The sequence below is a fragment of the Morus notabilis genome, unplaced genomic scaffold (genome assembly GCF_000414095.1).
Source record: "Morus notabilis unplaced genomic scaffold, ASM41409v2 Scaffold297, whole genome shotgun sequence".
Classification (NCBI taxonomy): domain Eukaryota; kingdom Viridiplantae; phylum Streptophyta; class Magnoliopsida; order Rosales; family Moraceae; genus Morus; species Morus notabilis.
Window position 1 is genome coordinate 143,202 of NW_010357726.1, and position 12,003 is coordinate 155,204.

General features: G+C 32.8%; 1 protein-coding gene across 1 annotated transcript; it reads right to left on the bottom strand.

The window, feature by feature from the left end:
* Window positions 1-6,650: 6,650 nt before the first annotated feature.
* LOC21406984 (homeobox protein BEL1 homolog) lies at window positions 6,651-11,409 on the bottom strand. The gene is made up of 4 exons (XM_010090763.2): window positions 10,262-11,409; window positions 9,188-9,570; window positions 8,206-8,266; window positions 6,651-7,623 (listed from the first exon to the last, which is right to left on the bottom strand). The coding sequence occupies exons 1-4, from the start codon at window positions 11,192-11,194 to the stop codon at window positions 6,925-6,927; spliced, it is 2,076 nt and encodes a 691-aa protein (XP_010089065.2). The 5' UTR covers window positions 11,195-11,409; the 3' UTR covers window positions 6,651-6,924.
* Window positions 11,410-12,003: the final 594 nt, after the last annotated feature.

Consider the following 12,003-nt stretch of genomic DNA (forward strand, 5'->3'; position numbering starts at 1 on the left):
TAAATTATGTCTATTAAATTATTAATAATAATTTATTAAATTAATTATTTTAAAAAGATAAAATTTAATAGGTCAATATTGAGATTTAAAATTTTTTAATAATACTATTTTAATAGGTATTTGTCAAAATTACATCGTGACCTTAAGATTGTGCCGAAATAATAGTTTTTACTTGTAACACAATAAATAAATAAATAAATAAAATAAGTAGCAAAATAACTGACTGTGACCTGGTAGTCATTTTGATCCATGATATTTACTTTAAGAAATCAACTACCTAGAGTTTATGAAATTCACAATTTTTATCCGTCCATTGTAATTTGCTTATCGTCAAACGGAATTTAACACGAGAATGACATATGAGGATTTTGAAAAGGATAATAAGCAAATTAGAAAATTAAGGCAAAAACTTTTGAAAAGAAAAAAAAAAACAATGTGATTTTTTCCTTTTTAGAATTACTTTTCTTTTTCAAATATGTTTCTTTTTCCTAATTATTTTGTCCCTCTTTAAAACCTTAAAAAGTTTTATTAACAGATGCATCAAAATTGTATATTTCATAAATACCAAGATATAAACCCTACAAAAACGAATGTTAAAAGTCAAAATAAGGTAAGTGAATATTCTCAAGGTCATATATCAGTGAAAACAACCTTATATATTATAAACACATATATTATAATGTGTGGTTCTGTCAGGGCATTATTATCATTTTCTCTATGGCTATTTTCTATATTCCTGTAACATTTATATAACGTACTATAGGCAAATATAGAGGAATAGAAACATGCTTCTTTTCTTTTTTATGTGAATTTGGACAAGAGTTTTCTTCTCCTTCTTCTTCCTAAGAAAAATTCGGAGAAAAAAAAATATATATTAGTATCTGCATAACAACATGTTTTTATTTGGTCAATTTAGTCAATTCATCGGTTTCACGATGTTAGTCGCCAACGTAATATCAATTAATTATCATGTAATATTTTCTGATTCTTTTTTTTTTTTTTTTTTTTTTTTGGAAATGTAATATTTTCTGATTCTATTCTATACTATTTTTCTAATTTCTTTACCCTTTTTTCTGAACACTTTGATTCCTTCTCATCTAGAAGGTTTGTTTTCTTGTATGGTGAGAGAAAATAAGACAATCTGTTTGCAACTATCGTATGCTTATAAAGTCAATCTCGAGCCATCAAATCCTTTTCATTAACCTTGGCTCTTAGTCTTTCTTATTCTCAAATTTCACACTTTAAAAACAATTTATTTGTCCATCTTTCATAAGCTGTCTTTGTTGGAATTTATGAGTTATGATAATGAAATAAGCATGAAAACAAAAATTCCTAGGAAATTTTGATATGTGAATCCATAAACATCAATTATTTGAGGGAGAAATCATTAGCAAAAACATCATATTTTTTGTTATGCCGACTGACGATTATCTACGACAGTTGTGCTGATGTCAATTTATTTCTTCGTTTAGGATAACTTTATCACTTAACTTATTTGCTTAGATTTAATAAGTTGATTTTTTTTAGTAGTGATTGTCCAATATGCCCACTATCAAAATAGGCGTTAGATCCAAAACCAAATTTACGAACATTTTTTTTTAAAAGAAAAAAGTAGACCAAAATTTTATTGTTATTGCATATGAGGAGAAATTTATTGAACTCACCCTTTAAATGCATTATTCTAATATTTTTACTCTCTATTTTTTATTAATCCTCTTTAATTAATATAATTTTTTTGATTAAAGAGTATTAATACGTATAAGTAAAGAATAAAAATTTAAAATCCATAAATTCGACGAAGTATTTATCTCTTTTTTTCGCTAAGGAAATTGAGGGTCCCTATTTCATGGGCATATCGGGGATAAGATCTGTTAAAAGCAGGCCGAAATCCACAATAAATCCAGAAGAATTTTGGGCTTCGAACAAAGTTGATACATGCTTAATGTTCTCATTTTGTTGAGGTAGCTTACAATGTGACAAAACTGAGCCTCCTGTTTTAGATGTCCAACAAAGTTGGCTAATTAGAAGACTTAAGCCCATTTGATTTCCCTCATCTATTAGAGAAGTACCACTTTTAGAGAGTGAGAATTTTTCTAACGACCAAAAAGATTTATTAAAGAATTCTTACAAACTGAAAACATAAAAAAAAAAAAAAAAAAAAAAAAAAAAAAAAAAAAAAAAAAAAGCAAGCATAAGAAAATGAAACAACCTTAGAGAGTGAGAATAAATAACTAGCTTTAAAAGTAGTATACTGCCTAAGGCTTCGTTCACTTCACGGATTCGAGTTTTCAATTCGAACTGAGATGTGACATTTTCAGAGAGGTTTTCACTGTAGCAGAAAAAGTTAGATGTGACATTTTTTGAGAGCTTTTTACTGTAGAAACCTAAAACGGAAAACTCGAGCCGGTGAAATGAACAAGGCCTAAATATGTTACCCATTATTTTGTCTGGAACAAATCAACCCATTCTTCAGAAATTGGTAACACCATGGTCCATAATCGACCCACTAAATGACCCACTACATTCTTTTGTCTCTTATATAGTGGGATTTTGTTCCAATATTGATTAATGAAAGATACTTAGACACGCTATGTCGACCCCACATATGAGTCCCTCCCTATGTGACCTATCCTTTATTAGTGGGTGGAACCACCATTGGTGTCAAATGACATTGCTCTTGATTAATTGGCCTCTTCCTTTCCATATGCTTAGAAACAGTTTGTATGAAACCAAGAAAACTAAATTCATTTGCCCATTTGTTGCTTAAATAAGAGATGTTGAGCTTTAGATTTTTATCGATGAGTGATATTTATTTGCTTCATTGTATAGTTGGGGGTTCAAAATTAGTTACTAAAATACTTTTTATTATGTGCTTCTTTCAGTTCATCAATTTTTACCCGGCCGTTCACTCGTTTTCATGCGGTTTTAGCTTCCATCTGAAATAAATAACAAAAATAAATAGAAAATACCCGTATGATCATGAAAAGGTTAGGAATTAAATTATAGTTTGTAATTAATAGCCTTAATCAGTCGTTATTACATTAACGGATGAAGACTTCTGACACACCATAAATAAGGAGAAATTTTGTAAGAGCAAATTGTAATCATAACTGTATAAGTATGATCAGCTAAAAACAGCATGAGAGTGCGAGCTAGGACGTAGTTCTCATTAATAAAGTAGGAAAATTAAGGGCCCGTTTAGTTCGCTGATTCGAGTTTTTAATTCGAGTTGAGATGTGACTTTATGTAAGAGCTTTTTAGCAAAACTCGAATTCTAAACTCGAATCGTGAAGTGAACGGGGCCTAAAGTTTCACTCCCCATTTGCTATCGGATATACAGACACACATATATATATACATATAACTGTATTTAAAGAAACTGGTTATGTGTTTAATTCTTTATATTCTAATTTCTATAAGTATATATGTATATATAATGTAATTAGTGTAGCTGAATAACGTTTCGAGTAAAAACTAAAACAACTTATAGAATTGCTTCTCAATTAAGGTTGTTTTAACTTTGCAGTCCAACATCTAGTTCTGATAACTATATTAAATTGAGTGGCCTTTTGGTCCTCTGGAATCATAAAAAGAGCTTTGGTCCTTTAAAAAAAAAAAAAAAAAAAAAAAAAAAAAAAAAAAAACACACCCGTCAAGGTCTGTTTGGCATTGTTTTTAATTACTTGTATAACTTTTGAGTTGCAATTCTAATTAGAAGAAGCGAAGTAAAGTTACGGTGTTTGACTTGATGACTGACTGGATCTAGATTTTCAAATGAATTTAGTGAAGAAAAAAATGATAATTAAGAATAAAAATGCTAATATAAAATTTAAAAAATCTTATTGAAATCTTTGTACAAGTTCAAAGTCTGTTTAGAAGAGCTTTATTTGGAAGTCTTATAATTGTAACTTTGATTAGAAGTTTTTTTGGAGGGCAAAAGCTCTTCTAAAAATTTATCCAAATACTCTTAGAAGTTGCTTTCAGAATTCAGACTCAAGAAGTCAAAAACAACTTCCAGGAGCTAACTAGGCCAAACGGACCCTGAAACGTAGCTCCTCAAAAATGTTTTTATGACAACTTTGAAACTTGTAAGAAGACTTAAATAAGCTTGTATTAACATCTATATAATAATTGTATTGTTTATTTGAAAATCTAAATACTATGTTTGTTATCATTCAAAAATATATCCCCAAATACTAAGTGAAAAGTCCCGGCTTTTAATTATTTTTGTATAGGCAAAAACAATGCCCAACCGGCCTTACAAAGAAGAAATCCAAAGAAAATTAAAACCTAAAGTAAGACGTGTCAAAACTAATTTAATGAAGAGTTAGGGGTTGTTCTTTTGCAATGAAACTCATAAAAAGTTTGAATTCGAATTACAATTTTATTTAAGTTCATATTCTTTTGTAAAATTTGAGTTTGAACTCAAGTTTGGAGCTAAACTCAAGTTCAGGTTTTCCCTTCAACTTGAGTTCATAAACTCAAACTCAAGTTAATGAACAATATTTTTTATATTCTTAAAAATGCGATAACTTTTTCGTTTTAATTCTGATTGAGATGATTTTTTTTTCTATGCATTCACAATGAAAAGAAAAATAAAACCCCACCCATATACCCTATTAAAATTTTTCATCACCATTGAGTTTTTATTAAAATACTATCTAAATATAAATTTAAAATTTGACACACCCAAACACAAACTCGAATAGATTCTCAATTCAAATCATAACTCAAATGTGTACATCTAAACACAAACTCAAGTTACAACTTCAACTCAACTCAAAATTATCACTCAAATCACCTTAACTAAAAAATACAAAAGAACAACCCTTTAATCTTGCGCGTTCACTAATTCCTATGGCAACCAGTACATAAATAGCATATATTCAGTTTGGGGGCCTCTCAACGATTAATAAATTGTTGATGATTCGTAAGAAATTTCTAATTGAATTAAATTCTAAGGGGTGTGAATTTATGTGGGGTACAATTATTGAACTAATTTTATATTTTATCTGACTAGAGTAGTTCAAATCCGAAACTATACATTTTGAAATAATGTCATATATATTAATTAATGAATTTTTAATTTTTAATCTAAATTAAGACGTAACATATATTCAGTTTGGGGGCCTCTCAAGCATTAATAACGTTTTTAATATAACAGTTTAGTAGTTAAGCATACATAGTCATTTAAGAATAATTAGTTGGTGGGATATCAATTTGCATATATGAAAAAGATCTATGGGTGGTTTGTATTGTTCAACTAATTAATAATTTCCTTTGAATAGTTTGTGTTTTTTAAGAAAAAAGTATGTCCTTCTTCCTGATTGTGTTATTAATCCGACCCTCAAATAATTAACAATCTTTCTAACAGAGTTATGAAAATTAAGAAAATGCAAAACTAAGAAGAAAAACTTTAGAAAGAGAAACTAAAGAGAGAGTTTCATTAATCTTGTGAATGTATATAAAATAAAGAGTCTTAAAGCTTCATTTATAAGAAAATTTTCAGCATTTTTCACGGTTACTATTTACAAAATCCTTACTATTTTTATTTTATTTTATAATATTTCACCTTCCAGCATTTTGGCTCACATCCCATAGTAGAATAATATACATAATAAGTATGTGTCTGTGACTCTCTGTATATATTCTCTTCATATATATATATATATATATATATATATATACACATATATATATATATATGCACATATATATATATATATATGTGCGTATTTATACACACGTTTTTTAAGGGTGTAACGTAAAAGTTAGTTCAAACTGTGGTCCTTTTTTACGTGTTTTTGACAAATGGTAAAAATTGCATCTGGGGCAGCTTGAAGGAGCAAAAAGACATATATATATATATATATCACCAAAACCCTAATTCCTTTCACACTCTTGGAAAAGGATCAAGTTGATCATAAAGTGACCTTTTTGATCATTTTACAAAAGCAGAAGCATATAAACCGACTCCAAAGGTGGGCAAAAACAAAAAAGCTAGCACCTCGCAACTCCCTATTGGATTTTGGCATGCTTTGATATATAATACTTATACACACACACACACACACACACACACACACATATCATGATCTTCTTTTGTCCATGGATCATTAGGGACCACAACTACGAAACCCAGCTGCTAGCACACTGTTTTGTAGTTTCTTAGGAATTGTCTTAATCTTCAAAACCAAAGGAACCAATCAAAATTATGCTAATAAATCTGAATTGTCTTTATTGATAGGAGAAAAAATTGCACATTATTTTGTATATAAACGATCGAATCGTGAAGTTTTGATCATTTCCTACTTTAAACAGGAACCACAGACGATTCATTCACTTGGCTTCAGCAAAGATATAAAGAAAGAGATGCCTAACTACTTCTAAGGAATAGGTTTAAATTTTTGAAATTCCCTATTAATTATTCTAACCGAAAGAGAGAGAGAGGATGATATATATATATATATATATCTGCAAGCGCATAGATGTGTACATGTATGTAAATGTCTTTGCATGCACCAAATTATATATATATATATATATATATGTGTGTGTGTGTGTGTGTGTGTACACATACATATATGTATATGTATATATATATATATATATATATATAGCTGGCGAATAATTCCAAATAATTAGCCTAACCGCTTTAAAGAGTATAAAAACATACGTTCTTACAACCAAAAAGATATAAAAGAGAAATTCCAAGATTAATTACCAGTCAAGAAAATTGATCATGATGATGCCTAAACCCCCCACCCAGTATAGCTTTATGTACGTATACATGAAAGTATTTTTTGGCTATATTCTATACCTAATTTAACTTCTTTATCTAAAAATCACCCGTACTTTTACCCATTTCACCACATTTTTCTTACGATGATCATAATCTGATCATCATCAAAATATCAATATCAATCATGCCAAGTCATGAAGCAACTGTGCCCCCATCAAATTCCTGTAGGGCAAATTCTGACCTTCGCCGTCTAAGAGCGAGTACTGAACAGCCGGTTGACACTCGTCAATTTCATGGTCTCTAGTGTAAAACAGAGAGCTTTGTGAAGCGGGAGAGAATGCTAAGCTCACCCCATGGTTCGCACCCGCATGCTGCTGCAACCCTAGCGTCAACGACACCCCTCCGCCGCCGCCGCCGCCGCCGTTGTTAAACCCGATGGCATTAGCGTTGTCGTTAGAGTACAAAACCGTACCGGCCGTCGACGGCTGGTGCTGGTTGTACGATGAGAAGTCCAGCTCCACGGTCCCGAAAGCCGTCTCTGAAAAACGATCGAAATTTTGTTGTCGTTGCACTTGCATGGAAGGGCGGATTTGGAGGGATTTGCTGCTGCTTCTCATGTCGGTTTTGTCTGGGTTGATGACGATGGACGAGAGGCACTCGGAGTCGATTCGGACGAGCTGGTCCACCGTCGGTTTTTGGTCTTGATCGGGCGGGTTTCGACTGGTTTGCCGGCTAGGGTCGCCGAGTTCCATGGTTACGCCGTCTGAGGAGGATCCTATGTTGTTGTTGGCATCTGATGGTTCCTTTGTCTCTTCTACGTACATTTCTTCAACCATAGGCTTCCAAAGTCTCACTCTTGCATTAATAAACCAATTTGATACCTGATCAAACCATAAGTAATTTAATTTATTAAAAAAAAGGAATTAACAACAAACACAATACGACATATGGAGAAAAGACTATATCTATATGTATATTAATATTATATTTGGTAATTTAACTTACTCATGAAGAAAAAAAATAATGTTTTTCTGGAGGTTGTAAAAAATAATGTTTTGTGGTGTTAACTATTAGAGCAAAAGAATAATTTTTATAATATAGACATAGCTTTTTTCTCAAAAAAAAAAAAAAAAGATAATATGGACTCCGCACTCATGTCATAAAATAACTAATTAGGAAAATAGTTAGACGTTACTCAATCAATGTTTGAATTGATCATGTACTAATATTTATAATTATGTCCTATTTTCTTTATATTAAAGTGTAGTAACGTTAAAATGTCTGATTGCATCGAAAAAAACAAATGGAGGATCATAGAAGATATGCCCTATTGATTCTAAAAATTAATTTTGTTATAGGTAGTTGAAATATATATACACATATATATGATATATTATGGTAGGGTATGATATGATATGATATTAGGGAGAAATAGGCACACACATGTATGTATATACATATACCTGGCTTCTTGAGAGGCCTGTTTGGCGGGCTAAGATGTGTTTATCAACATCACTTGGGTACCTGCAAAAGTTGTCATAGAAAAAACATTCCAGTTACTTTAATTTTCTTTGGTCGGACACGGGCGGGAGTGGTAAGATGATATATCAACATGGTGGTACTTTTGTTTCAGAGTTAGTATAGTAATAGTACAAGTACTAGAGATGATGAGTGTATAATGGGTCCTAATTTGTGAGCAAAATAGGACGAGACCCACAAGAAGAGAATAACGGTGAGAGAAAAGAGAGAGAGAGAGAGAGAGAGAGAGAGAGACCAAAAGAAAATATCCACGAAAGAAACCAAATGATTGAAAACAATATGACAAAAAATGAAAAAACCGGGGAATCTGAATGGTGGTGGACAGAAACTACCAAAGCATTGGCATTGTTTTTGTAACGCCAAAATGATTGAGACTAGACGACGTGAATCAGGAACTCTCAATCCTCCTCTATCAACACAACTACTAACTAGTAGTACTGCATGTGTCGTGTGTGTGTGTGTGTGTATACATATATATTATATATATATATATATATATGTTGGTTTCTTTATACTTTGGGAATAACATTGCTTCTTTCTCTAAATCTACTTTGTGGTTTACCTCCATATAGACTTCAAATCTCAACACTAGCGTCCATGTTAAAAAAAAAAAAGAAAAAAAAACTATATGTTATATATAACCGCATGTGATGCATTATCATCACACGTCAAGTTAATTAGGATTAACACTATTAATTTAATTAAGCCATTTTTAATTTTTAGTAAATGTTTTTAATTATACCATCAATTTTAATCGTATTCTTTCCCCTTTTTTTCTACTATAGAAATGCTCTTTTTTTTTTTAAAGAAAAAGAAATTTATAATCTTAGCAATGTTAATAATTTTCTTGTCATTAACCCCAAAAGAAAATGAATACAATGTGATATGAGAGAGAGAGAGATTTACGGGTGTAAAAAATGTTCAAAGAGCCAAGCGCGGAGGACAGAAACTGAACGCTCGGGAAGGCCACGTTGGGGACGCCATGGATGGCTCTCCATCATGCTCATCTGCTGGAAGGCCCTCTGCTGCCTCAGCGCCTGATCGAGAGCCCGAAGCCGCGGCGTCTCGCCTCTGCTCGTGCCCGGAACGGCCACGTCCTTCTCTCCCATTGCCTTCCTCGTCGCCTGAATTTGGCTCACAATTCCGTCTTTCAAACATCTGAAATGCCTTGACATGGCCTTTGACGCCAACGCCGAGTAAACCGTCGCCGCCCCGGCACCGGCTACTGCCTCAAAGGACGACACCACGGCCCTCATTTGATCACAATAGTTCTTGTATCTTCTCTCCACCTGTACACATACAATACAGCCATCAAAAGTATAAATATGAGCATAGAACAATAGACATAGAATTTAGATTGTTATAATTTGGACAAGTTGTACAACAAACAAGTAAGAGTTTTTAAGCAAAAGAATTAATATTTATAACGCAGAAGAAGGGTAATAAAAAGTTCAGATATTTTGAAGTACTTTTAGATTCCTTGTACAAAAATTTTTTACCCTTTTTTTCTAAGGTAAGTGGGATAATATTGTACAACATACAAGTGAGAGAAACATAAGATGAGAATATGTAAATATGAGGCTTTGGGGAAAAGAAGGAAAAGGAATAGAGGTTTCTGAAATAATGAGAGGCCTAATTTGGAGACGTCTTGGCCATTTAATGAAAAGGCCCCAATTCTCCAAATTAGTTTCAAAATCAAGTACTACTGATACTACTACTCCAAAACCCCAATCTTTCACCAACTACCCGATCATAAAAGTTGAGATTTTCAGGATGTGAATAGTGAAAAAAAAGTTATCTTTTTTCATCCCAAGTTCCCAGGGAATCAAAATTTTGGTGAAAGCAGCAAAAGAGAAACATGAAAGGAGGAAAAAAAAGTTGTACATAATATATATATATATATATTTTTGAAAGAGATATATGTATATAAATGTGATGGATTGAGGATATATATATGTATGTATGCATATATATGTATACCTCTTCAAGCATTGAAAGTAGCTTGGTTTTTCTCTTCTGCAATTCCACGAATTCAAGGGAGTAAAGTAACTGCTTTTTTGAAGAGCTAGCTCCATTATTGTTACTATCATCCTGATCTTCCAACTGTTTGTTCTTCTGTGACGACTTTTGCTTTTGCAACTCGGTTTGCTTGGTTCCGAGGCTACAAAACTCGCTGAGGAGCTCCTGAGCCGGGCCCAAGTACCTTGAGTTTCTGAGATGGAACGCCTGACCAGCACTAACTTGTTGATGAGGATGAAGAAGAAGATGATTCGGAGATTTGCCCAAAAACGCATGATGATTATGATGATCAGATTGAATCATTTGGTGGGCCGGTTGATGAATATTTGCCGATTTCGCGAAAAACCCGTCTTGGGTTTGGTTTGTTTGTCTGAGTTCAAAGGTTTGTAGGCCAATACTAGAAGGATTGGTTGAGCTTAGAGAGAGTGAAAGGCCTTGACTTGGCCTCTCATTTCCTTCACATGGGAAAACACATAGAGAAGAGTCATCAACCAAGAACCTATTCTGATGATGATCAGCAGCAGCTTGCCAAGGTCCAGACTGATGATGATGATCTGGTCCCACCATTAGATTCTGATCGTGATGACTACTACTTGTTGTGAAATGATCATGATGACCATGGTGATCATGATCAGGTTTGTTGAACCCTTTCCACATGGCAGAAGAAGAAGAAGAAGAAGTGGTGTTAGTGTTCTTTGAAAAGCCTATCATCTCCATGCCGGTTGTCAAGTTGATCAACATCTCGGGATTGTTGGGCCCAAATTCTTGGATCTGGTTTTGTGTGAACTGGGTCTGGATTGTTGGATTGTGTGGTGAAACATCTGAATAGCAAAATCCAACTGAGGAACTTCCCATCTGATCCCTTGATTTAGCTTCACCAAGTTCTCTAGCCATATATATGTATGTATGGGTATAATTGGGACACCAAAAAAGAAAAAAAAAAAAATCTGTAGTCTTTCTCTCTCCTTCTCTTTCTCTTTCTCTCTCCAAAATTGTACTTCTGAGACCTGTCCACCAAAGTAGTACTCTCTCCACCACACCACGATTTACTACCAGAAAAAAAGAACCCAGATATTAAATCCCCATTTAAAATCATATAGTACTACTACATATTCAAGCAAGAGACCAATCATCAATAACTTGTAATCATCAAATCAAAGCCGTAAGGAAAAGAAAAAGGACCCCTTTTGATCAGAATATATACTAAAGGAAAAAGAATCAAGTTTTATGAGAGATCAGAGCCTTACAATAGAAAGAGATTAGATATTTATATATATATATATATGGTGTGTATATATAGTAGTACTTCAAACGAAGTGATGGAGCTGTTGGAAGATGAGAGAGAGAGAGAGAGAGAGAGAGAGAATAAAATCTCCGCTCCCTTGTTTTTCTCAGAGCTCTTCTCCTAATAAGCCAACAATAAGGTGTGCCATGAAATTAGCCCAAACCTAGGAAGAAGAAAAGAGAGATGATGATCATCAGATTATCTCCTCAGAAATAGAAGATCAGATATAATAGGTTCTGATGATGACCTCCTTAAACCATGTTCACTATTTTCTTTCATTTCATATATGCCTCACTCAGTGACTCTCTCTCTCTCTCTCTCCGCTCTAGTGGGTCAATGCCACCAAGATATAAATACATCCAAAATAGACTTCCTAGAAGGAGAATTCAAATATTATAATTATTAAATTAAAATAAAT